At 37.5% G+C, this 27,879-nt stretch overlaps 1 protein-coding gene across 1 annotated transcript in view; it reads right to left on the bottom strand.

The window, feature by feature from the left end:
- The window catches only part of CAMSAP3 (calmodulin regulated spectrin associated protein family member 3), a gene marked incomplete in the record, with an annotated part of 1,204,937 nt that overhangs the window by 235,978 nt on the left and 941,080 nt on the right, over nt 1-27,879 (bottom strand). Inside the window, 2 exon segments of the mRNA XM_044084445.1 lie at nt 9,975-10,057; nt 10,575-10,626. Coding sequence (XP_043940380.1) covers nt 9,975-10,057; nt 10,575-10,626 — 135 coding nt within the window.

Below are 27,879 nucleotides of genomic sequence, written 5' to 3'. Positions count from 1 at the left end.
GGTCACTTAAGCATGTAATTTTCAGGGACTAAGCAAAAAAAAAGGTAGAATGAATGGATATCTTTGTGGGGGAGATTTGCTTCATACAAAACAAACTATTATCTTTACAGAACATTAAACATTAAAAAGCTAAATGCTCAAAGGCAGAGATGGGGTACTTAACTGAATCTTCTGATTCAGGTGGACAGAAGGACTGGTGACACACATGAGGTCATGGAACACTGGACTAACATAGCAAGAAAATAAACTGAAGATGGTGAAGGCCAATGACCCTTACACCACGGACATCCTTTTTTCCCCAATATTTTTAATTTTTAAAACTTATCAAGTAATTATAGAAAGAACTGATAAGACTATAACACTTAACTATGTAGAAGAGTGTTAACTGCCTATATCTTCTAACAGATAAGGTAATAAATATGGTAATGAAACAATAAAATAAGGAATATCCTGAGAAAAATATATTTTGTTAACTCCCTCAGATAATTTCTTAAAGGCAATCAAAGGAAAAATATATAAGATTAACTAAAAATATGATTATAAAATTTATCCCAATACTGTATATAATAAGAACTTATATTTTGATTAATTATTAGTAAGTTGTGTGCTGACATAATTTTATAGCAGCTTGTTTAAATCCATCCCATGACATTTTTGAATTATCAAGCCAATTTTGAGTAATATAAAGTTTTATTAATGAGAAAAGAGTAATTAGTACATGAAGATATGGTTGTACCAAGCCAGAAGGGGGGATATGTAATGGTGTAAATTTCCAAAATAAGGTAGATTTCTCATATCCCATTTCTTTAGTCTGATTTTTAGGGAACACCACAGTTTATAAGAAAATTTACAACAAAAATACAATCTGGATAAGATGTGGGGAAAACATGCTAAGCATATCTGGGGTCAAATATGCATTGTTTAAAATCATTAATGGGTATATAAGTGTTTTTGAAAGATAATGATCTTAGGGTTGATTGAATCAATTGGATTCTTTGATTTGTTGTAATTAAGGGATTATGATTATCCCAGTAATTAAAATAAACAGTAGAATTTTGATACTTAATAGATATAATTATAAGCATTTGATATCTTGTTTTCAAGGTAAATGCAGTCCATAACAGTTTGCACACACCTACAATATGTTTACTAATTTTATGATCATCCAAGAGCTTTGAAACAAGTTCTTTTATTTGTCTCCATATTACAAGATAGCTTTTGGGGAGATTTAGAGTGTCACACAGGTCAATAAAGTGAGAGTCTTTTTTTGGTTACAAAAGTTGAAAACAGTTGTATCTTTAAGTAAGGGATATTTAGTGAAACTTAACATTAGATTAGTTAATTTAAGGTTAGGGTTAAGATGAATTAGTTGAAGTATAAAATTAATTTTAGCAAATCCATTAAATCTTGAAGGATTTTAACAATGTAGTTGAAGAATGTATGTATCACAAAAGTTCTATGACTCTCCTTATCAAAGAAAGGTAGAGCTCTGGGATTGCAATGGGATTTGTGTACATAGTTACACCACAATTTAATCCACATGGGACTCAATTGTTATAGTTTTTTTATATTCTGATATTGCTATAAATTTACTAGAATTTATTATATAATAATAAATCTTAAAGTCAGGAGGTCCAATTCACCAATATCTTTAAGGTGTGTCAGTTTCTGGTAACTGATTCTGACAGATTTAGGAGTCCAAAGAAACCATGACAGGCTTGTGTTGATATCTTTAGAGTTTACATTGAATTTTCAGATTTGATGCATTAAACTGGAATAATAATCTGGGGAGTATATTCACTTTAATAAAGACAACTTTGGATAAGAAGGTAGGATTAAGTTTATTCCATCTAAGAATGTCTTGTCTGACAGTAGTCAATAATTTCATTAGATTCTCTTGGTAAAAGGGAGTAAGATCATGGTAAAAATGTATACCCAGATATTTTAACAAATTACTTATCTTGATTCCTGTACAAGAAAGTAATTAATCAGATTATAGTTCACGTTTAAGGGAAAAATGGAAGATTTAGCCAAATTTAGTTTATAATTAGAGAATTTAGAAAAGGTATCTATAGACTGTGGAATGTCTGGTATAAATCAGTATTAGGCAAGGTAAAATGAAACTTAAGTTAACAGCAAAAACTATTAGAGGTACCAGTGTGTTATAAACATCAGGAATATAGTGAAAGGTATTTTATATACATATATATATATATATGTATATATATATATGCGCATACCACAATTCCTCTAAACATTACTAGGGAAAAGACCTTCAACGCACCTCCTAAGGCCAAAACACTGCATCAATGGGCCACATCATCATCCCAAGATGCTTACTAAATAGCATGAAATATGATCTCCCTGGTCCACTTAAATCACTTTTATCTGGCGACTACAGTCAGGTGTTTTGCCCAAGGAATGGAAGATGGCTACAGTCATTCCCCTGCACAAAGGAGGTCCAACCACCAATTCAGGTAACTACATGCCCATAAGTAGAAATAACCTCATATGTATGGCCATAGAAAGAATCATCATGGAGATGATAAATGAGTGCATATGTAACTTGCAAATGCTTGACTGATCAGAGTTCAGCTTTGTTAAAGAAAGGTCATGCCTATTAAATCTAGTGGACTTCTTTGAGAGGGTCACCACAGTAATGGATGAGCGCAAGACTGTGTCACAGTTTACCTTGACCTGGCCACGGCTTTTGATATAATACCCCACTCAAGCATTATAGACAAGCTCATTAAATCAGGTATAAACCCTTTTATCATCTGCTGGATACCCAATGTGCTCACTGATAAGACCCAGAAGGTCAAAATAGGCAAGGTTACCTCTACCAAGAGGCTACGCATGTAGACAGTAGCCTTATCTTTGACCACCATGTGGCCATAGGGGGTAAGAAAATCCTTTTATATTGCACAACTTATAAATAAAGGCAGGGCATCTACATCCAGAGAGGTCATATCCCACAGTACTCTGCCCTTACCAAACCAGTCACTGAGTACAATGTTCCCTTCTGTAAGTACCTGACCAGGCATATGCAGTAACTAGAGTGACCTCAAAGGTTCCTTACAAAAAAAATACAAGGCGTAACAAACCCACCTTATGCAGAGTGCCTTAAAGCCCTTTTCCTCTACTCAGTCTAATATAGATTGCCGAGGGGGTGATCTATGCCTGGCTTCGAAGGCATCCACAAACCCCACACCTATGAATCTCCTAGTCAAAGAGTACCAGAAATACAAGGTTAGGGACCTGAATTTTGTCTGTGACTTAAAACATGCTGGAGACAGAGATATATGTGTCCCAGGGACTGCCCCTCCTATGTAACAGGCTTCCTATCCATGTGAAGCCTAGTTTATCTATTACGCAATTTAAGTGTAACCTGGACCAGTGGATGGGGAATAGGAAAATTACACCTGGCCTGGCACCCATGTCCCTTAAGGACAGAGGTAGTTTATAAATGCTCGCCCCTCAATGTCCTGTTTGTGTACAGGGCGTCGTCATTTTTTCAGGAAAACTTGGCCAGGCTTAGGAAGGCCTTCCCAGTTCGTTAGCCTAGTAACGATCTATTACTCTATATTATACACATATAAACAAACATGCATAGATAAACATACACATGCTATATGCATACACAAAAATATACATACAAATATACTGTACATGTATATGCGTGTGTATGTGCATATATATATATATATATATATATATATATATATGGCTCCACTTGAAATGGTCGAATTACCACATGATCGAATCACAGAACGTTGAGACCAGAACGTCATGCAGGCTAAATATCGCAAACCAAAAACATTGAATAGCAGATCATCAAATCCACAGCAAAAAACTGACGAGAGTGTTGAACTTCCCGCTACTCTCTTTATTCACAACGTGGTAGACTATTTGATAGGTGCTGTCACTTTAACAGACAGATCTGAGCTTTCAAACATGGCGGAGAACACAAACTTTTGCCCTGGAGTAGTAGGAAACCTCTAACCTTTAACTAATTCACAAAAGGGTAAGGATGTATTACTTATCGATGGATATGTGTACAACTTAGAGCGGACTGTAAATGCTAAAAGGTACTGGTGTTGTAAACAAACTAGGCAGTAAGTGTAAAGGGATTGTATAACTTTCTCCATTTCTGATGGTGAGAAATTGTGTAAAAGTACTGCACATAGCCATACTGGTGATCCATCTGAAGTGCAGAGGTACGTAATGTGTGCTGAGCTAAAGCAAAAAGCTATTTTGTCCCGAGAGACACCATGTTTGGTTGTTGATGATGTGATGTCTTTGAGCAGTTTAGAGACTGTATCCAATTTACCTAACCGAAAAGCTTTACTGCAGCAAGTAGGTAGGCTTCGTAGGAAGCAGTCTAGGGGGTCAATTACTAGGACAACAATGCTTGAGAATGTGGATGTGTCCGAATTTCCTTTGAAAGATGGAACATTTCTCAGTAAACTTGTAACAGATAGATCTACTGACATGACTGTTTTGGTAATTACTACAGTTAATAATCTGTATGATTTGAGCAGGTGTACAATATGGCTGATGGACGGTACTTTCTTTTATAGAGGTGTGATTTGCCATCAGTTGTACAGCTTACATGGATTTGTGAAGTATGGGTGTTACACACGGACAGTACCTTTGTTATACTGCTTAATGAGCAAGAAAGTCTTTGAAAAGCTATAATGTTATGTGGCATTGTGTGTTATCCATGATGGCTGAAAACAACTTTGTAACTAGTGTGAAGTCTGTGTTGTGCAACTTTGAAATAGCTGCCATTAAAAGTTTGAGATTGAATTTAAATGGGATTTTACCTAAGAGTTGCCTCTTTCACTTCAGTCAAAATATATGACGCAAACTGCAACATCTTGGCTTAGCTACATTATATAACAAATGTCAACATTTTCAAACTGCAGTGAAGTGATCAATAGCATTGTCATTTTTACCAGAGGACGAGGTGATTCCTGCATTTAATGTACTAAAGCAGTCTTTCCCTGAGGAGGGGCAACCTTTGTTGAGATACTTTACTGAATGGTACTTATTAGGTAAACCATGTAAATTTTCCACTAGGACTGCAGCATTTGTTAGATTTCCACCGTTGTTCCCTAAAGAGTTTTGGAATGTTTTCCAGCTGAATGTACAATACTTGCCGCGTACACAAAACAGTACAGAGGGATGGCATCACCGACTGAAGTGTATGTTGGGGGCTAGTGCTACTGATTTGGTAGTTTTGATGTCAACGTTGGTCAGGGAACAAAATAGGATTGAAGAGCTATGTGCTCACATGGCAGCCAGATGTCCACCGTTGCCTAAATGAAGGAAATTTGTGTTATGTGAAAGTCAGTTTGAGAGGGTGTTAGAAAGTAGGACAAGTTATGATGCTATTAGCTTTTTGAAGGCTATTGCAAGTTTGCTGAAGCTTTGATCTCACATCACTGTAAATATTGGTCACTGAAATGCTACTCTGGTGTTTGCTGTTATTTAGCGTACGATATGCACTTTTTCTCTTGTTTGGAGTGACATAGTTTTCATTTGGTTTGTAGTGCACCTAATTATGTTATATCACAGAATATGTATTGTGATGGGAATGATTCACTTTGCATTGAGACTTTGAAGGTACTAATTGTATATATCACTACCTTGTAGGGCATAAGGGAAGTTTGTGTTCTCGGCGGTTTACTATTCGATGATATGATGACTGACTACTGTTTTCATGTGGTGTTTCTCACTTTGCAGTGTTTCTGGTCTTGGATGCGATGTTTTGGGTGTCAGTGTTCTGCTTTCGACTATATGTCTCTCAAGCATGTGAATTTATGACATTTGAAATATCCGATGTTCTGTGGTTCAATCATATGGTAATTTGACGATTTCAAGTGGAACCATTATATATATATATTTATATATATATATATATATATATATATTTATATATATATATATATTTATATATATATATATATATTTATATATATATATATATATGGAGCTACAGCAAATGATCAAAGTACTGAATGATCACTACATATAAGCTCGAATTCGATACATTGAACAATGACATACACCTGCAATGCTGAAACATAACAAATCACAAAAGGAAAACAAATAGTCACTTCTATCTGTTAACACTACAGCTAATTTCAGATATAATTTGAATAGTGGTAGCTGTTAAAGGATGTTTTTTTCATATACGGTGTAGGGTAAGTGTCAGGGCTAGAACATATTAGTAAGGTGGGTATGGGGGCTTCCCTTCTTCCTCTTTCCCATAATTACTTCCCTCCCCACAATCTACTTATTGACCCTAAATACTCACCTTTATTAACCTCATCCTTCTACTTCAGTCAGGTGAGAGAATTAAATCCCTAGCCTTTCACTCACACTGTCAATTACTGCCATTAATTCTACACAACGCTCACAACATAGTGATTTAAAAATCGCACACTTGAATAGCTGCAGTATTAATGGCAAATTAAATCTCATCAAAGCCTGACTCTTTTTACTGTAACCCTAGTATACTAGCGACAAATGAAAACTGATTAACCTCCAGTAACAGTTTACCTGTCACTAATAAATGCCACACATTCCGTGATGACCACCCTGGTAAAAAGAGATGGACAGGTAATGTGTTGCTTTTTACAAACAACTTCCATACCACTCTCTGCTAGCCTCAAACCATCCACAGCTGAGCAATGTTTCTAGCTCGATATTTATTAATAATATAACACACGCTAGGTGGTCACACCTATATGTGTGTGTGTGTGTGTGTGTGTGTGTGTGTGTGTGTGTGTGTGTGTGTGTGTGTGTGTGTGTGTGTGTGTGTAGATATAGATATATATTGCTACATTCTACCTCAATCTTTAGATATGGACTCCAAATTTTTTAATAAGCTGGGCAAATAGATTTGCAAGCCGAACTGCATTCACCGGGGAACTTAGACTTAAACTGGCAAGGTCTAATCTAGTTAAAACTTACTCTAAACTACTGCTTTGCTGGATCGGACCCAATCAGTCACATCCCAAGCAAACCCTAGTAAAAACTCCTTAACTGACAACAAAGACAACTTACTAATATTCCACACTGGTGCACTTCATTACACGTTTTACTTAACAGATTAAAAGATTACTGCATTACATATGTTCTAGTCCTTTTAACAGTGCAATCTCCATCCCCCACACCCTATTTTGGTTTTAGGTCGTTCATATCTCCCAGAGGTCGTTCATATCTCCCAGAAAACATATTACTTACTCAATCAGCTGACCTGCACTGAAAAGTCACACTTACTTTTCAGCAATGATGCAAGCTATGCTCTGCACTATCCCTACTCCATTCTTTTGACCCTACAAAAACAGCAACTATCCTGTAAAGCGGTGCTGACTCTGGAGTAAATACCTGCCCTTGGCTAAGTAGTGACTACAATGTAATGGAAAAAACTAGTAAGGGAGCCAAGGTTTCAGGAGCAATTAACAAGTGAGGGAAAGGCAACAAAGTGGGATGAGGTCAAACAGAAGTTTGGAATGCAGGTTAGAGACTGCTTGGACAGAGTATGGACAGAGATAAAAGGACAGGGAAATGCTAAGTGGAAGACCTGCTCTGGTAGAGTTTTTAGCTGACTCAAGATCAGATGTTGCTGTTAGAAAAAGAGACAATTAGCAGGGCATATAAAATATTCTACAATTATACAAATCCATCAATTAGAGAAAAGCAAGTTACAAAGCAACAGCTGGAGGACATCAGTATGGCCAGGTCCAAAAGGTTTAGGATTTCTGCCTGGAAGTATCCGCACAGGTATGCTTATACCCCAAGCCAGGCTTCACAGAATGTTTTCTCAGGTAGACAGCAAATGCGAGAGGTGGGATGGTAAAGAGAGAGATAACTGAGAACATGTTTTTTGGGAGTGTAACAAGTTGCCAGATTTTAAAACTTACCTCCAGAGTACTCTGTCAAAAATGTTGGGAAGGAAATTATTCTGAGCTGGGACACAGGATCTGAAATGCCTAGACATAGGTATGGCCTTACTATATTTAATGCTATTGGCTGTCACCATGGCAATGACTAGAAAATGAAAATCAAAATGAACTGAAATGCTAAAAATTGGAAGTAGATAAAAAAATGAAGGTGGGATCTTTAGAAAAGGGAAATATCAAATTGCACAGAAATAAGATGAATTTGTGGGAACATTACACGCAGAATAATGTTCAGAAGAAGGGGTGAGGTTTAAGGGATGGCAGGAATAAAGTAATTTATGTAATGCTGGAGTGAATGACAACCGTTAAAAAGGAAAACAGATGTGTAATATACAATGCAAGAAAATTAAACATTTTAATGTGGTTTGTTTTCTATTCATGTATGTGTATCTATAACTTGTGTTAATGTGGTTTTGTTTTCTATGAATGTATGTACTCCTACACCTTAAGTGATAATTTAATAAAAGATGTTTAAAATAATTCTTAAAACAGAGAGAGAAAGCTTGGAAAAAAATGGAAAACTACCATAAGCCTTAGAACAGCACATCTGCACAATGAAGCAAGAAATCCATCCAATAGGCAGAGAGGGATGAAGCCACAAATATAACCCATGTGACTAGAATTCAACTAGTGGCTCTAGTGTCTGCAGAGGTTGGCATGGCGGAGGACAGGAATACAGAGAATTAGCCTACCCACCTCTCTCGGGGGGGGGGGGGCAGCATGCATGTACTGTGCCACATTGTCCATGGCAGAATCCCTGTTGTACATGATCATGCCTATACATCACACAAGGAGGTGTGGATAAGCATTGCAAAAAAGCCCACTGCATGCCAATCACCCTTAAATGCTGACTGGCAAGCCTTGACTGGAAAAAAACAAACATTCTTCTGTAATAATGAAGGTTCAACCAATCCTCACCCTCAGGGAAATTAATAAATCAAGGAATCTGGTAGATGGCACAGTTAATGATCTGCAGAGGAAAGGAGCAAAACATAATAATGAAGGTTCAACCAATCCTCACCCTCAGGGAAATTAATAAATCAAGGAATCTGGTAGATGGCACAGTTAATGATCTGCAGAGGAAAGGAGCAAAACAAAGAATCATCACAATACCATTTCTTCAGCAATGACTTCCCGATCTTCCAAACTTGACACAGTTAATAAACTTCAGGACTACTTTATCACAAGCTCACCAAATCCACCACTTTCCTTCACACTTTACTAATAATGTATAACAAGTCTTCCATTGAGCATCTGCAGATTTCCACTTAAGACATATCTCTTCTCCAGTTTATAATCTTAAAACTCTATGACCAACTTCCTCAACTCAACTACAAAGGGGCAATCTGCAAATTTCTGAGCAGCAAACTAATATCTACAGGCCAACCTTGATCACTGAACTCCATCTCCACAACCAAGAAAACAGCAAGAATTACTCCACTGTCTAAAACCTCTGTACATCATGGTAAAGTACTGCCACATTGCTAATCTACAGAAGCATTGTCAAACTACCCCAGAAAGGAAGACAAAGGCTAAATGAATCAAAGTAGTCCTTAGAAATAACCTGAAACCTTAACATTTCACCTTAGGACAGACTGAAGGAAACATTCTTGTAAAGATAGGTTGCTGTTAAAGTCAGGTTGGAATCTAACAAGCAAAACTGCTAACTGAAAGAAGTGCAGGAGCTTTAATAATAGTGGAGACAGTATCATGGGTATACTGTCTATAGAGATGCCAAAAAAAATGAAAGAAACGGCTCACTGAGCTCGAGAATGAATGGAGGGTTTACGATAATGGTTACGGTATTTACCTCGCAGATGCAAAGTACAGGGTTTGACATTTTTAACTTTGGTTGGGAAAATTGGCTAGGCTTAAATTAGCTCACAAGGACAGACAGCCTAGTTTAGATCTATGAATTATGAACAAAACCTTTCCTGCTGCCTCCTTTTTATCAGAGGCCCTGGAACTTTGTACTTGTACAATTATGTAAAGAGTCATTACCTGGAGAACGAGGAGATCCACGGACAGGAGACAGCGGCTGGACTCCAGACAGGAAAGGGTGTCTGAAAGTAAATGCTGGAGAACTACTCAGAACAAGAACAAACAAAATAATTACTTACAGGCATACTAAACAAAAATATAACACAAGTAAAAAGTAAAATGTGCCAAAAAACGCAGAAAGAACAGATTCAAACTGACATGTAGAGAAATCAATACTCAAATGTGGCATTTTGTAACAGACAACCTGATGTTGAATGCCACTACTAGTAACATGCATAAAAATCAGATATTTTATAACATGCATACTTCGACAGATACACCACTACTGCAGGATTTAAAAGATTCAAGCAGACAGGCAGTCCAAAGAAAAAATGCAAAACACAGACTGTTTTCCATGCAGTAGTGACTGATTTTGAACTGGCTTACTTTTTAAATACCATAAAACGATTTACAAAGGCAACCATAACACAATTGTGTGGAACACACACATATACAGGATGAATGACCTACTCGAATAAAATACTACTGGACAACTTGTCACAATAGACAAGCATTCTAGATTCACAAATGTTTTGCAGAACTGCCATGTCAAAACATTACCTGGTGCTACTTGCAGATGTTGGGCTGTTTTCTTCACTCATTCTTGCCACATCTGAAAGGCAAACAGAACTGCTTATAAAACATGCCTGTAAGATGACATGCACACCCCCAGCTCAGATGCTACAAACCCAGTCATAAGGCATTATTACCCTCTTCCAGAAGACTGACAGTGTAGTACAGATATACAGTTTTACATTGCTTCCCAGCCCATCCAAACATGTCTAGGATTTCGGTAAAGAATACTACACTGTTAAACAGCTGCAAACATAAAAAATAAATACATTAAACTAGTTTAAAACCAAGCTTTGGCTAAAAACACCAAAGGAGATTGTACCAAGACCTACTGACAAACTGCCTACTCACACACATTTCTTCAGTGCACTTTACAGGATAAATTTTTGCAGAAGTAAGCTCACACCACCAACCACACATGGGGGGGGGGGGGGGGGGTTATGGGAGCATGCCTGTCTGCAAAAAAGATTTGCATTTTTTAGGCACTTTTGAGTAACAGTTCTCAATATAGAAAAAAATCAGTTAAGCATAATTTTTCTTTGGATACCTCAATTAAATGTAAGGAAAGTATGTGCATCTGCGAGTGAGTGCGCTTGTGTCTGTGTAACTGCTTTATGGTCAAATGTGCAATTATGCACTTTTTTAATGCCTTTTCTGCATTATCACTTGCGGCACAAGCAAACTTACATTTATATAAAAGTAATCAAACCAAACTAACAAGTTCACATTTACAAATGTTGAATAACATATATTATTATAGGTCATGTAACCAAAGCAACATGACAAACTATCTTTTCATAAACCTCATTCCTCCTCTAAAACATTTTTTCCATGTATTGTTCCACAATTTTCCCATTTTTTTAAGTAACTTACTCCTACTCTTTTCTAAAGACCCCCCTTCCTGTTCTTTTATTTCTGTTACAGTATTCACTACTACTAGTATAGTTGGTTTAGATTTTTATTTCCATTTTCTAGTAATTGCCATTTTGGCAGCCACCAGAATTAAACTTGACAAGGTCATACTATGGCTAGGCAATTCAGGTCCTGTATCCCCACTCAAAAACAATTTCCTTAGTTGTATTCATCTGCTTGCCCAGTATTCCCAAAAAGAAGAGGGAATTTCTAAACTTTGCCAACTCATTACAACTCAGGGAACATACACTCCCAGATACCATTTTCTTCTCATTACACATCCAACATTTACCATCTACTTGAGGAAAAATTATTCAGAGTCTTCTTGGTGTATAAAAGTACCTAGGCAAATACTTTCAGGCAAAAAAATCAAAATCTTGTAGATTTTGCTCATACTTTGGGGCCATACATATGTCCTCCCATTGTTTCTTTGAGAATTGCATATCTAATCTCTCCTCCCAATCTTCTCTGACCTATTCTCATTGATTCATATAGTTACCGTGCAATATTTCACATGCCCTACTAATTAGCCCTTTTTAACAGCAGCTTCTGATCGACATTAATTTAAAATTCAATCAGTGCAGGCCTTTCATTTAGAATTTGCCAACCCTTTCTCTTTGTCTCTGATATCAACGCCTGATAGGGAAGGCAATCACTGGCTGCAATCCAAATGTCTCCTTGACCTCTTCCCATTCTACTACCTTTCCCTCTTGTAAAGATGTACTTTGATGGGAAAACATTTTCAAAAAGTACAACATGTAATCGTCATAAATATAACCTAATCATTTTTACTCAAACTCGGTTACAAATATTAAAAATGATCTTCTAAAAATCATTACTAGTCACAGTTCTAATAATTTTCTAACAACATTAATATAATAATATACGGTCTAAATATTTGATTGATTTTTACAGCTCTGCGCAACAGTTAAGGGCTACATATAAATATTCATAAAAACACTTGTAGAAAAAAGTGAATGAGCAACCTTCAATCAACTTCAAAACATTTCTTAAAAGGATATAAATCACTGCAAATTTGCCCCGACCAGTTAAACTGGCAAAGTTATCTGTTTTGAGTTATTACTAAACGTAGATACACAAACAATGTACTTTTTTTTCACCCTAAACCTTAAACAGCTCATTCATTATTTAATTTCAAATGCATTAATCCTCACAATAAATAACATGCAAATAATTACAACATGTAAAAAGTACAGGAACAAGCAAACTTTACATTTGTAACCTTGCCACTATATAAAGTAGCATCATTAAATATCTAAAATGTGTATAGATAAAAGTTTGAAACAATACATTCATATACTACACGAGTTCTTTCCTACTCAAAATTCATATATAGCTGCCTTACAGGTATACACAGAAAGGAACAGTACTGACATATTACATTAGCAAATGTAGAGTGCAAACAGCAGTGCTGCAGGAGATGTACTTTGAAAGAAATGAGCACGTGACTTTGACAAAAAGGATTTCAGAATGAATACTCAGCAGAATATCAGGGACAACAGAAAAGGGGATTAGTAATACTGACTGCTTGAGGGGCTCCAATAGTGATAGAAGGGGGAAAAGACAATAATGGTAGATGTGTGCTAGTAAGGGGCTACTGCTAATGGATGAGGATTACACATGTGTGTATTCATGCTCCACCAAAAACTGCTATCATGGAGCTTAAGGAAATTTCAGGAGAAATAATCAGCTTTCAGCAGGGAATATTACACCCAATGGTAGGGGTTGGAACTTGATTTACAATACCGAGAATGCATCATGTGGACCTAGAAGGGAAAATATAACAAAAGAGGGTAGATTTCTGAAGAAAGTTGTGAAAATATTTGGTATGGAAGATGTAAATTCAGTAGCAGGAACTCGGACAAAATTTACATATTATTCCCTAAGGTACTATAACTGGGCTAGACTGGATATAAATTAGATTTTACAGGAACATGTGCATTTAATTGATACCTTTTGACACCCATCTAATAACTATTTCAGATCATGCCCCAATAAAAAAATGAGATAAAATGCAAGGTGGTTAAGTAAAAATGGAACACTGGTAGGAGGGCGGAATTTCAGGAATGGGTAGTGGAAACTGAAAGTTAGTAGGGAAGACAAAAATTACTTCAAAAATAATAGCTAGTGAGTGGGATAAAAAGAAATTGAAGCTTAAAAATAGGATAGAAATAAAGTGAAAGATATGGTTAAGAAGAAATAGGAATTACTTAGAGGAGTTCACAAAGGTTAAAGTGTTGCAGAAAAAGAGGAATCTCATGGGAACAAGAAAAGAAGCAACTGCAGAGAGGTAAAGAGAAAATAAAGGAGTATTTAGGTAATATGCATGAGTTTAGAAATATTGCTGTTAAACAAGTACTTGTTGAAAACTCCACAGCACAAAATATTGTAGCACAATGACTTGGCAACAGAAAATAAAAAGGGTCGTCACCAAACTTAAGGAACATATGACAAAAAAAAGTAGAGATAGTAATGAGGTATTAAAGATATTTTAAAAATCTGTATAAAGCAGCGGAATGTGGAATCAAAGAAAGAGCACAAATGGAGGGATCTAAACCTCACCACAACGATAAATAGGATGTGCTGGAGGGATAGATTCCTGTCCCAGAGACTCCCCATGCTTTAGAACAGGATTCCAATCTACATTAGGCAGAGCCCCTCACTAACACTCCAAGAGAAACCTTGACGAGTGGATGGGAAACAGAAAATTTACCCCGGGGATCACTGCAGTGGCTCTGCTGCACAGAGGCACAGGAGACTAATGGCTCTGCTGGACTGTGGCACAGGGAACTAATCTAAGGGTGTGATGAAAGCCAACACATTCTGGCTAGGCTTATAGATGCCCTCAGGCAGATAGCCTAGTACTTACCTGTGAACCTATGGAAATATTTATTGGACTTAATTAAGCTAAGGTTAGAGGCAGATGAGGCTAAAACAACTAACAGCTGAGAAAGGAGCAGATAAGATAAAAATGATTTATTATCCCTCTGCAGGAAAGTCTCTGGGAACAGATGGTATTCCTGGGAAGTTTGGAAGTTAGGAGACAAGAAAGTGGCAAAGATCTGGAAGGCATTTTAAAAGAAGGAGATGCACCAGCATCTTGGAGGAAAGCTGTGGTGGCTGTATTACCTAAAGAGAGTAAAGACCAATCAGACTCAGCCTCATGCAGACCTATTCCATTTTTAAACCATGATAATGAAGTGTTTTTGTCTATATTAGCAAGGAATGGCAAAGGTATTTCCAAAACCGATACATATGGATCAGTGTAGTTTTGTGGAGGGGAAGCAAACATTCTATAACATTAATAGAGTAATGATGATCCAAGAGGGAAGCAGAAATTAAGAAAATATCACTGTCGGTGGGTTTGATGAAGAGAGAGCATTTGACAAAGAAAACTGGGATTTTACGTGCAGGGTAATGGAAGCATTTGCCTTCCTTGACATAAACGGTTAATTAGGAGGCTATATGAAAGATTAGAGGCAAGAATTAAAGTGCGAGGGTTCCTCCCTGATAAATTGCATCTTGAACAATGGAATCACGCAAGGGTGTCCTCTTTCTTACTTGATTTAACATTTAGAGCCACTGGCATAGAAAATAAGAAACTTGTATATTCATATAACTGGCACTGCAATCAAGAAAAGCGGTCTTTATTTGTAGATGTTATTTGTACTTGATAGTGCTGTAGAATATTTTGAGACCGTTTCTAGTCTTTTCAGGATATAAAATTATGAATATAGCCATAAATTAAGTACCCACATATGACTTAGTTCAACAATAAAAAAACGATACCAATGCCCACAGCAGGTCAGTCCAGAAAGTATAACCAAGAACACACTGGAGAGAATTGACTGAATTTATTTAAAACACTTGTAAGGATTGAGCACTTTCATTAAAAAACTTCATCAGAATCAGGGTTGGGAGAGTGGCGTAATAGTTTAGCTGTTTGCCTTACAAACACAAGGTCCAGAGTTTGAGTCTCACAAGGGGTAACTGGCTAGGCTTAAAATGGCTTGAAAGGGTAGTTAGCCTAGTACTAATCTATGAACCTAGAATCAACACACACATCCTTTTTCCATGCTTAAATACCTTCCCCTTAAACACATATCCAATGAAAATTCCACTACAATTAACAATTTAAATTCAGCTTTAAACAGGCTAACATTAAAATATAATTACACCAGAGTAAAAAAATGTTCTTATATTCTTAAATACACATCTTATTGAATAAAAATCTTGTAGGTGTATCAGAAATCAAACTATACAATATAGGACTTTAATTTCAAAATCAAAGTAATTGTTTGTGTCTTTCGGCTTTTCCCGGTTAGGGGTCGCCACAGCGGAACTCCGGTCCGCTAATGATTGGCAGTAGATTTTTACATCCTGGCTTGCCAGGCCTAACGCACAACCTTCAATGAAGGAACGCCCATTCACGCATGTCGCCACACAGAAAACGCTCTGAGAATCGAACGGGCAACGTCTAACTGTGAGGCGACAACGCTACCGCAGCACCACCACTGCAGTCTTTTAAAATAAAAGTACTAACAAAATGAAAACTCCAGCAAAGCTAGAACTTCCACTGAGTGACCTCCAAACCTCTTGTATCAGAGGCACATAGGATATATGCAAATGATCCTAAAGAACATCAGGTGTTTCAGCTAATTGGCGATTCTGAATGCCCATGACTTGTTTTAATGGACAATTTCAGGCCAATAAAGCCAAACCCCACTAGCTGTGGATATGCATATCTCGGCCTTATGACCTCATCGGCACAGCACAAGCAGAGTGTTTGACTAAGCATTAGAAACACAGCGCTGTTATACCCAGCTGATGTCCATTATCATTAGGGTCACTGCAAAAATATCCCAAACAACAAACTAAAACAAGTGAGGAGGTCACTGAAGAACCAATCAGTAAAAACAAAATGAAAACTCCAGCAAAGCTAAAACTTCCACTGAGTGACCTCCAAACCTCTTGTACCAGAGGTACCTGGGATATATGCAAAAATACAAGTAATAGAAAGACTCATTTAGACCGAAATTTAAAACATCTTGTATAAATACTAGCATATATTTTCCCATTTTAAGGATGTGGCCAATATTTTAGGAGAAAGACCCCGGACAGTATATAGGAGGGGTAAGACCATGAAAAATTATTTGGAGCATGCCACTTTTGATTTATAGTAATAAAAAATGGGGAACTTAAGTGTGGCAGTTGCACACAATGTAAGGTGATTACAGAAGGAGATCGGATCAGAGTGAACCATATGAATATTCAGTCTAAGGCTCATAGCAACTGCACAGGTGTGATTTATCTGGCCAAGTACTTGAAATGTGAACATTTCTATGTTGGAAAAACCAACAGGAAATTCAGGGAATGTATGTACGAACATGGGTTGGACATTAAAAAGGGGGAACTTAAAAATGCCCTAGCCAAACATGTTAGTGAGTATAGGGATCACTGCTTTGTTTTTTTGGTATTAAAACATGTGTTAAGGGACCTCGGGGGGGGGGGGGGGGGACCTTGGGAAGACATATTGGAGGCAAGAGTTCAGTTGGCAGATTAGATTGAATGCCACTAACCCCCCCCCCCCAGTCTAAATGAGAGCTTTTCTATTACTTGTATTTTAAAATTAAAGTCCTGTATTGTGTAGTTTGATTTTTGATTCACCTATAAGATTTTTATTGAAAAAGATGTGTATTTAATAATATAAGAAAATGTTTTACTCTGGTGTAATTATATTTTGGTATTAGTCTGTTTAAATATCAAAGCTGAATTTAAATTAATTGTTGTGGAATTTTCATTGGATATGTGATTAAGGGGAAGGTATTTATGTATGGAAAAAGGATATGTGTGTTGATTCTGATGAATTTTTTTTTTTTTTTTTTTTAACAAAAACGCTCAATCCTTACAAGTGTTTTAAATAAATTCAATCAACTCTCTCCAGTGTGTTCTTGGTTATACTTTCTGGACTGACCTGCTGTAGACATTGGTATCATTAGGTTTGTTTTCAGTTTGTGGTTACCTAGTTTTGTGCTGTGGTGCAGCATGCCTGGACCAGGGGTTCAGCCGAGCAATGTGGAAAGAATAAACCAGAGTGTGGGTCTTTTAACACAATTACTACAAGAGTTAACCTCTAAGGTTAACATTATCCAGCAACAAATGTGATCATATATCCAGAGTAGAGAATGAATATTTGCAAACACTTACTGTTTACTGATTGCTGGTCAAAGAATTAACTCTCCGGTGGTTCCTCACAGTGGTGAATCTGGTAATGAAATAGGTACGACGACCTATTTCAAACAGTGGTTTAATGGGACTATATCTTTTGGGGAACCCAGTTCAAACATTGAGCCTCAAACTTTAAAGAAAACATTGGTTTCCTTTGAAAATTCTATTTCTAAATGCAAGAAACTCCAGTTGGAGAATGCCTACTTGCGTGAGTGCATCAAAGTAAAAAGGATCCCCGAGGGGCTTAAGACTTGGAAGTTTCCCAACGGGGTCAAAGTAGGCACTCTGTTCTATGAGGAACTGATTCATTTATTTGACCAGCACGGATGTGAACCTTTGGAGTGCCTGGCCAAATACAATCAAAAGAAATAGACATTTTAGTTAGCAAGGCGGAGACATTGGACAATGTCATTACCAATGATTTGTTGTTTTCAGAACACAAAAATGACTACTTGGCTATTTACAAAAGGGTAGACTGTGAATTAAGTAAAATAAAAAACAACAAAGAGAAGAAATTCAAACGAGACCGTGTTGCATACGTGGAAGGAAGGGCGTATCCCAAGCTCCCAGAAGCCAACAGGAATGGTGAAGACGATGATGTTTACCAAGGGGAGGAATACACAATTTCAGATAACTCGACATACATTGAAACAGAGACTCCTTTAGGAGTGAACCAGGTGAATGTAACCAGGAGATCCGAGCGGATTCGGAATCAAAGGAACAAGGCAAACGGGGGGATTGGCAATACCTGGGGATACAACCAAGGAAATTACTGGCAGGAACAGCAGACCTACCCTCGGAACTGGCAATAGATGATGGGCCTACCCTCTTGGATTTATCTACAGAGCTTGAAGAAGCCGATAAAGTTGAACCTAAGGTTATCCATAATCAAACAGGTGACTTTACATTATACAACTACAATGACTATGATTGCAAAACTGAACATGCCAATCTGTTAAGCGGTGACAATTTTTGTACCCTCAGCCAATTTTAAAATTGATAAATTGATTATTGATTTGAAACTTTTCCTTAGGAAAGTGAATTTTAAAATTTTGTTCAAGGGAGAAATGGAAGGATTGGGGGAAGTAATTAAACAGAGTAGTGTGTTCAATCCCCCACTGCCCCTACCTTTAATTCTTTATGAAAAGTTAGTTGAATTTGAATTTAGGAATTTGCTGGAAAGAGGCTTTTATGGAAGTGTTAATTTGAACACCCGGGAATTCCAATTAAGAGAACTTTCCAAAAACAAAAATTTAAGGGCTATAAAACCTGATAAAGGGGGGAGGGGTGGTCATTATGAACAAGGAAGATTATGTTAATAAAATGTTGTGTCATGTTTCCAACAGTGGTTTATATGAAGAAACATCTATTAACCTTATTAAACTTGCTTATCATTGAATAAACTTTTACTTGCAGGACATTGTAGATAAAGAAATATCCCAGGAATTGTATGGGTACTTTCGGGTGAACAGTGGTACCATGTATATTTTTTATTCCCAAAATACACAAAGTACCACTAATCCTCCTATGAGACCCATTGTCAATGCTAAAAAGTCTAAAACCCACCCCTTGGGGAAATATGTTGACATCATTTTGAAAAACTGTTTGGAACCACTTGAACATATCTGCAAAGATTCCTATTAAAGATGAAAAGCGTGGAATACTCTGATCACTGTGTTTTTAACTACTGATGTTGTTGAATTGTTTAATGTAATTCCCCCATGAGGTGGGATTAGAATGGTTTGACGATTTTTTATGTGAATGTACTTCATTGGATAACACTGTCAATGTTTTAGTACTGTGTATGGAACTGGTATTGAAGCACAACTATGTGTATTTGGAAGACCAATACTTCAGGCAAAGAAAAGGGGTGGCAATGGGGGCCACTCTGGCAATGGGGGCCACTCTGTGCCCCCATTTTTGTTATTATATTGTTACAATTGGAGAGGCGTATTTTATTCCCACACTTTGAGGTGAAACCATGGAGACTGTGTCTCCATTTTCTGGATGACATTTTTATTGTGTGGGATAGGCCCATAAACAAAATTGGGGGGTTTACTGATTTTTTTGAACTCTACTACCCCCTTTTTGAAGTTTACATATGAATATGACCCCCTTTCCATTAATTACCTGGATGTTACTATTTCTAAAGATTAGTGTGAGAAACAGATGGACCAGTACTATTTATCGGAAACCTACATATAGTACCAGCATCTTACATTATTAGAGTGATCACCCCTCATATCAAAAGTTTGGTATAATAAAAGGCCAGTCCATTTGCCTAGCCCACATGGTATCCAACTGGGAGAAATTTTTAAAAGAATGTGATAAATTAAGTAAATGTTCACTTACAGGGGGTATCCTATAGAACAGGGTTTCTGAGGTTCATTAAAGCATTAAGTCAAGAAGGGTGAGTGGTGACATTGTCCCTCTTATTTGTTCCCCTATAGTCTCCGTTGGTGATGCATTTATGGGAAGGAACAAAAGTAGTGTAGACTTGCAAGGAGCCTTCATTACTGAATTTTGCAATGAGGCATCTCAAATTAAAAACATCTTGTATAAATACTGGCATATATTTTCTCATTTTAAGGATGTGGCTAATATTTTAAAAGAAAAACCTCGGATAGTATATAGGAGGGGTAAGACCCTGAAAAATTATCTGGAGCATGCCACTATTGATTGTGGTCCCATTTATAGTAATAAAAAAATGGGGAACTTAAGTGTGGCAGTTGCACACAATGTAAGGTGATTATAGAAGGAGATCAGATCAGGGTGAACCATATGAATATTCAGTCTAAGGCTCATAGCAACTCCACAGGGGTGATTTATCTGGCCAAGTGCTGGAAATGTGAACATTTCTATGTTGGAAAAACCAAGAGGAAATCAGGGAATGCATGTACGAACATGGGTTGGATATTACAAAAGGGGGAACTTAAAAATGCCCTGGCATTAGTATTAGTATTAGAACGTGTGTTAAGGGACTTCGGGGGGGGACCTTGGGAAGACATGTTGGAGGCAAAAGAGTTAAGTTGGCAGATTAGACTTAATACCACTACCCCCCCAGTCTAAATAAGAGTCTTTCTATTACTTGTACTAGTATTCTAAAATTAAAGCCCAATATTGTGTAGTTTGATTTTTGATTCACCTACAAGATTTTTATTGAATAAGATGTGTATTTAATAATATAAGAACATTTTTTTACTCTAGTGTAATTATACTTTGGTGTTAGTTTGTTTAAATCTCAAAGGTGGATTTAAATTAATTGTTGTGGAATTTTCATTGGATATGTGATTAAGGGGAAAGTATTTAAGTATGGAAAAGGGATATGTGTGTTGATTCTGATGAAGTTATTTAAAGAAAGCACTCAGTCCTTACAAGTGTTTTAAATAAATTCAATCAACTCTCTCCAGTGTGTTCTTGGTTATACTTCTGGACTGACCTGCTGAGGACATTGGTATCGTTTGGTTTAACAATACCCATATTTATGAAGACACAATAACGAAGCATTTAGGAGTATGGATTAAAAAGGCTCCTGTTATAGCAGCTGAGGAAACGTGAGAAGAGACTAAAGAAAAGATGATATTAGTAGTATGCAAGATGCCATGAATCCCAAGGCCTGCAGAATTTTTCTTGCAGGGAGTTGGGTCTTTCTTGCCATTATTTTGAAATATTGAGTCAGCAGTTGTTGCTTGTCTGGCGTGAGATAAGCCATCTGGGCCGTTGTATTCAAGCTGGCACCCAGGAATATTAAGTTTTGTGAGGGCATTAGTTTTGATTTCTTTTCGTTTATTGTGTACCCTAGGCAACTTAGAAGGTGTTTGACAAATGCCAGATGCTTTATAAAATGTCCTTGCTTTCTGCTTGAAGAAGGCAGTCGTCCAGGTATGGGTATATTTGAATTCCCCTTTGTCTGCAGTATACAATTACTGGTGCCAGGCATTTTGTGAAGACCCTGGGCACAGTAGATAAGCCAAAGGGCAGTGCAGAGAATTGATAATGCATTGAACCTGCAATGAAGCGGAGGTATCTTCTGCAATTTTGTCTGATAGGGACATGCAGGTATGCCTCCTTGAGGTCCAACGTTAGTGGCCAAGCATTCTTGCACAGCATGGGAAGAAGCTGCTGTAGTGTTAGCATCTTAAATTTTGGTACTTGCAGATAGGTGTTCAGAATTGAAAGCTCCAGAATGGGTCTCCATGCTTTGTCTTTACTTGGGACTAGAAAGAGTCTTGAGTAAAATCCTTGTCCTTGCTCCTGTGTAGGTACCTGTTGAATGGCTCTCATGTCCATGAGAGCTGTAATTTGTTTTCGTGCCTCTGCCCATTGATTTGGTGGCAGGTTTGGCATTCCTTTTATCCTTGGCAAGGTATGAAAGTGGAATCTGTATCCCTGTGAGACAATGTTTAGGACCCATTTGTCTTTTGTGATGATGTGGCAGTTGTCTGCAAAAAATGCTAATTTTCCTCCCAAGGGAGCTGCCACGAGAGATTTGCTTGGTAGTTTGAGGATTGAGTCATTGTGTTTGTCCTTCTGCTAGCTTGGGGCCTGTCTTCTCCTCCTTTCTGGGTAGCAGTACCCCATTGGTGAGGTTTGTAAGGGCCTTGTGACTGACCTCTGCCCCTTGGGCGTCTGTATTTGCCCTGCTGTGATCTGTCAGAAGCTGGAAAGGACCATTTTTTTGTTGGCCAATTTCTGCTGAAACGAGGGGGTTGTACCTGTAAAATAATCCTTGACAGTCTGCATAGACTTTGCCTTATCCTCCATTTTCTTTAAAACCTCTTCTGCTTTGACACCAAATAATACATCCTGCTGTAAAGGTGCATCCGATAATTTTGCTTTAACATGATCAGGTAGAGTTTGTTCTTTTAACCAAGCATGTCTACGTATGACAGACTCAGTAACAGCTGCTCTACAGGAAGCTTCCAATGAATCAAATCCACATTGTAAAGTATTTTTGCCCACCTGTTCAGCTGCATGCAACAGATCCTGCATTTCCTTGAATTCAGACTGTTTAGTATGTGTGCTCATTTTTTGTTTTAATTGAGACATTAGGAATTGCTGATATTTCAGCATGTGAAACTGACAATTTAATGCTCTCATAGCCAGAGTTGCTGAGGTGTATATTTTCTTCCCCCATCTATCTAGGGCTCTGGAATCCCTTTCCCTTGGGACCCTGGGAAATTGTTTCTGGGTCAGCCACAGGGCTTTTTATAAAGGAATTTGTGTGAGTCAGGTACTCTGTAGTATCTGTCTGGTTTGGCTGGAGCAGGAGGTAGAGAGTCTGGATTTAGACTAGACTCCAAGTAAACATCATCCACAATATCTAAAACTGGAGGGATAGCAAGTGGTCTGTGCTGCCTCAGAAGAATCTAAGGAAATTGAAACCTGGTCAGAGGAAGCATAATCCTCCTCTTGTCTTGGTCTTTTATCTGGAGGGGGATGGGAGCCCCTGATTAGGGTAATCAAATCTTCAGCCATCTTAAGCATCTGTTTCTTAGGCATGGGGCCTTGAACTGTAGACTGATGTACAGTCTTTTTTGGTTTTAAAGGAGTTTTAAGCATAGCATAAGATTTAATGGTGAATGTAGTCGGTCTGAAGACACCTTCTGCAACCGAAGGTGTTTCCACTGCACCGGGGTCTCCTTCGGCTCCGGTGTTGGAAGGGCCTAATGAAGATGGCTGCGTCGGTCTAGTAGACTCCGCTTGAGAATCCGCAGCTGTCTGGGGTTTCAATTCTGTGGTCGTCAGGGGCTGCGTATGAGCCTCACTGAAAACCAGAGAACCGGCGACAGGCCCAGCAGAGGCCTCGGAGTCTGGATTGTTCCTAGGCTGCCTGTCCTTATCCTTGTGTTTTTTGTGCATGCCGGTCGTCGGCTGCTCCGATGGCATGATATAATTAAATTTCCTACCAAAGTAATGGCGTGTGAAGTCAAAACGGCGTTTGATAGTTCGTTTATTAAACCTAGCACAAAACCGACAACCTATGATGTTGTGGTCTGGGCCTAGGCAAGGAACACAGTAAGAATGGAAGTCCTTATGAGGTATTTGCTTCCCACAAGAAATGCAATTGTTAACTTTTTCTGACATCGGACTGAGGCAAGAAAAGGTTCCCCAATGGGGTACTTTGCTTTATTGAAGACTTCGGACTGAAATTCGAATCGAACATCTCAGGTGTTGGTCGACCGGCACTTGCGAACTGCTTCTGCTTCGGGCACCGCGCGGCAAGAAAGACTGAAGAAAATGGCGTCGGATGCCTCTTGTATACCCCTGGCGCTCTGATGTCAGGGAAGAAGCGACAGCAACCGACGCCGGACCAAGACTTTGGAATTCGGGCTGACTGTGGGACCACCTGACGGCAGGATAACCCCAAGTGTGATGACTGCAGCAGGGTAACACAATGAACATCATGTTTTTGGGAGTGTAACAAGTTGGCAATTTTAAACAAAAACCATACAGAGTACTTACTCTGTCACAAATATTGGGGGAGCAAATGGATGTTATGGAAATGATTCTTTTGAGTTTGTGGCACAGGGTCTGAATTGCACAGACATAGTATCCTTAAAGATTAATTCTGTTGGCTGCCATGCCTAAAAGGCAGTTACTAGAAAATGGAAATTAAAATATAATAAACCCAAGTATTTGAAGTACTGTATATTGTAAAAGAAATAAAGAATTGAAATATGGCCTTTAGAAATGGGACGTAGCAAATTACATAGCAATAAATGGAATTTGCAGAAATAATACTTGCAGAAAAATGTTCAAGAGGAGGAGTCAGGTTTAAGGGAAGGCAGGAACTAAGAGATTTATGTAATGCTGGAGTGAAAGAAAAAAAACATGTAATGTATAATGTGTGTAAATGGAAAAATGTTAATATGGTGTGTTTTCTTTTCTATATGTATGTGCCTATGTCTTATGTGACATTTTAATAAAGATGTTTTTTCATCCACAGGTTATACATCTACAAGAAATTATAATTAAATGGGAAACCATCTCTATATTATTAGTCAAAATCACCTTCTCCTCCCAATGAGCTTCTCTAAATGCAGAATAAAATTAATCCTGATAATCAGCATCAATCTAAGCTTCTTTCTAAGTATACTTGACAGTCATACTTGCAGGATGACCGAACAGAGGATGATGATGAATGTTGATCTCCAACGGAATGAAACCCTTTAAAGCCAATCTATTGCGGATTGCAAATTTGTGAAAAGTTGAACACTGATAGGGCAAATTTTCAATGATGCATTTTTAGTTATCGTGAATCTTACATTCCTTTGCTAGGCAACCATTTGAAATGTCAGGCTCCACTAGGTGAGTCCTGAATGACTGAAAACGAATGAATGGTTAAAAAACAGACTTACATATACTAAGACTGAGATGGCTATTTCTCAGAATATTTCCTTTCTCCAAGATATGGTGATCTAAGATAAAAAGACATTTAGATGTGAAGGGTGATCTTTGAGATTTGTTTTTCTCCCATAATTTTGGTCTTTTTTTTTTTGACTTGCTGGCACTCGTCATTTCAAGTGTCGACATTTCAAGAGGGAGTCCCTTTGCTGAAATAATTTAATTAGGTCTTGGGGCGGAGACCCCTGTATTTTCAGAAAACTCATCATTAATGTGCATCACACACCCTTTGAGACAGTTCTTAACCACTTGCCACAATACCTGATCCTTTTTCCAAAGAGTTATGAACAGAACAAAAATCACCTAGGACTTTTACTTTTACTAGTGATCAATTCTATAACTGTACTATCCTACCCACATATCCAGAATGATGATAAACTAATTTCTCTAAAAATGATTTAACTATAAACACAGGATGCAGGAAGCCTTACTTAGGTTCATAGGTAAGTAAAAAGGCAATAAGTCTGCAAACCATTACAAGGATAACAAAAAATTCCCATTTAATGGTTCCCTCCAGACTCGCGTAGGGCAAGACAAATCAGGGGAGATGCTGAGGCTGAACATCCAATTATCTAGGTTTACCTTGAAGGTAGCCATGGAGCTACTCTGCCTGACATGTAGTGGAAGTTCCTTCAAGATGTGAGGGATACAGTCTCTTCTTCTATGACCCAAGTTTTACTGCAGAAAGAGTTCCATAATATCGGAGGTGAAGTTTTGCAAAGGTGTTAAGAAAACTCCTACTGCTACCTAACCATGTGTGACTGATTTCATCTGAACATTTAAATTTACTTAAAAAGACAGAGCTTAGAAAGAATCAAAACACACACCATGAAGACCCATATCAAACATAAAAAGAGGGGGTAAGCATATTGAACTTTATGAAAGGACACAATTTTTCTTGAGTGGCAGTCATCTAATACTTCATCCTTACCAACACTAAATATAGGATTATGATCAGGTTGCCGATCGTAACAAGAATATTATGTGTTAGAGACATGGATGTCAAGAAATTCACCTCAACAACAAACCTTGAGAGGTGAATTTTGGTATCCATGCTGAGAACAAATTATTTTGTTACGACTGGAGATCTGATTATAATTCTTTGTAGTGAATGGAGGTTTATCTTCTCCATGTATTACTAGTTACTGAAAATTAAATTTAAAAATGTGATGTGTTGTACCAGCTTTGAAAGCTGCTAAAGCAGTGGGGAAGTGGTTGAAATCTTACTGTAAGCTTTTAGTGCAGAGTTGATGTTGGCAGTGCCTAGGGAGTACTTAATCCGCTACGTGTTAAGGTTGGGTCTTGCACCACAGCAACACATAACCAGCATATTACTGAACCATTTTTTTTCTTTTTTTTTTAGTGCAATCATGGTGTTTCATGCACTACATAGAAATAATATTTGACTTTTATACTATTCAGAATTTTTACTTTTTCTAAAATATGTGACAGTTGGCAATTTTTTTTTTTAAAGAGGAATGCTTCTTTACCATTAGAAGCTACTAAATTAGTTTTACCAATAACTCAACACACTGTACTTTAACTTTTGTTAAATATAAAACAATTTATAAGCCAAGTTTTCTTCTTTCAAAGAAGAAAACATTCCCTTCAATGAAAAACCCACCCACCTATTATTTTAGCTACAGGCTCTTTACAGAAGTGTAGTAAGAGAACCTGGCACCCTGGGCAGACCACTCATCTGGCATCAACTTCCAGCTGTCTTGCAATCACGTAATGACAGTTTACAAATTGTGAAAACTTTTTTAAAAGAACAGTCTAACAGTTTACAAGCTGGTATTAAGTAATCACAAAAAGATAGCCTGTAATCTGTTCATCTGACCTATTTTTCTGAGCTACTTTTACAACCAAGACAGATCGACAGCTTACAAACTATTAAACAAGCACAATTAGGATACCTTAATGACAGCTTACAAGCAATCCATCAAACTTTCTTTATAGGTCCATTGGTATATACTAGGCTAACAACCACTGGGGCCTTTAGAAGCCTAGCTATGCAATTCAGCCCAATTGCATCCCACTACAACATGTGCATCTGAACTTGGAGGGGGGGGGGGTTATATTTTGGAGGTTTCTAAAAAATAGTGTGTGTGGAGGGGGGTTAGTTAGGGAATGTTTACTGTTGGCCTATGTCTGTAAGAGACATGGTGGGGGTCCAGCCTTGAGATGAATTTATGTTCTTTTTTTCTCCACTGTTGTGTGACCATGGTGTGTGTGTGTGTCTATATATACACATATACATATATATTTTTATATTTGGGGGTATGGAAATTTACTTAAAATGTTGATGGATAGACAGGAATCCCATACCAGCCTGTGGACACAAACTATAATAAACCCTCTACCTCCAGAAAAATTCAGAACCATCCAAAAAATACATGACAAAGTTTAAAAGAAAACAACCAAATTAATGCAACTTCTCAAGAAACAGAATGGAAAAATAAATGGAGAATAAGAAAAGAAGGAGAAAAAGATATTCGCTAATGTTTCTAGTAGCATCTGGATTTGATAAATGTCAACATCAGGAAATTTGCACATTAAAAATTAAAAATATATATTTTAATTTGTGCCACAAAAAGAGTGTACAGAATAATTTCCATTAGGAAAGGCTGAAGGACAGGTTATGTGTACTGTCTGTGTAAAAATTTGACAAGAGTTAATCTGTTCTTCCCTCTAATTAGATCAACCACTATCTCATGCCCCACCC

This window comes from Protopterus annectens, chromosome 9.part0 (genome assembly GCF_019279795.1).
Source record: "Protopterus annectens isolate FY-2018-M chromosome 9.part0, PAN1.0, whole genome shotgun sequence".
NCBI classification, from domain to species: Eukaryota; Metazoa; Chordata; order Ceratodontiformes; family Protopteridae; genus Protopterus; species Protopterus annectens.
This window is presented reverse-complemented; position numbering and strand designations above follow the sequence as displayed.